Genomic DNA, 827 nt, shown 5'->3' on the forward strand with positions numbered 1-827 from the left:
TAGTGCGCAGTTATAGTTTATAGAGTGATTTGTAGTAAATCATTTAGAAAAGTTTAACACTTGTGATATGAGAATGTTGCAGGGCGAAAGACGCGAGATTTAATCGTCAGTGGGATTTTCGTCAGTCACCACGTATTTCCGAGATGCCAAAGCCAACCGTTTTGCCACTGGTACTGTGTGTCGGCCTCGCCTTCAGCCTGAGCCTCATGTACCATTATGGACATCCGGACACTAATATAACTTACGAGATACTTGAAAGGGGCAGGATGCAGGAAAGTACAGAGGAGCGCTTCCGTAGTCGCCGCCAGATGGTGTTCGAGATCTGCCAAGGTGGAGAGAACAAGGAAGACGTATCTTTTTCCATCAAAACACGTATTTATCACTTCTGGAATCATAACGCCAGTATTTGCACCATGGGGAAGGTCTGTACAGCAATAACCCAACAAAGAATGGTTGAAATGAACACTGTACTTCAAACTCCTATATCTGAGAGTTTAATATTACATGAAAATGAATAGAATTTTATCTATTGCATTTTCTCAGGTTGGCTCAGAAACCTGGCGATCTCATGCGCGACGAATCAATGAGATACAAGGGCACCCTATGCGTGACGTCAGACACCGTGCCCTTTTCGAGAAGCCTTGGGAACAGGTTGTTGACTACAGTAAATCCGTTTCAAGTTGGATTGCAGTCAGGTATGTTTACTGGATTTAGAGCGCTTTGCATATAATGCAAGCACTTCATAATTTAGTACAGTGAAGACCACTTACATTAAATCAAGTAAACAGCTAGGTTAAGAAAAACTAAAATACAACGTCACTAATATC

General features: G+C 42.0%; 1 protein-coding gene across 1 annotated transcript in view; it reads left to right on the forward strand.

Annotated features, from left to right (window-relative positions):
• Nucleotides 1–143: 143 nt before the first annotated feature.
• Nucleotides 144–827, forward strand: part of LOC119587430 (carbohydrate sulfotransferase 12-like) — an 11,508-nt gene continuing 10,824 nt past the window's right edge. The window contains exons 1-2 of the mRNA XM_037936161.1: nt 144–422; nt 544–695. Coding sequence (XP_037792089.1) covers nt 144–422; nt 544–695 — 431 coding nt within the window. The remainder of the gene's footprint in view (nt 423–543; nt 696–827) is intronic.

Source organism: Penaeus monodon, chromosome 22 (genome assembly GCF_015228065.2).
Source record: "Penaeus monodon isolate SGIC_2016 chromosome 22, NSTDA_Pmon_1, whole genome shotgun sequence".
NCBI lineage: Eukaryota > Metazoa > Arthropoda > Malacostraca > Decapoda > Penaeidae > Penaeus > Penaeus monodon.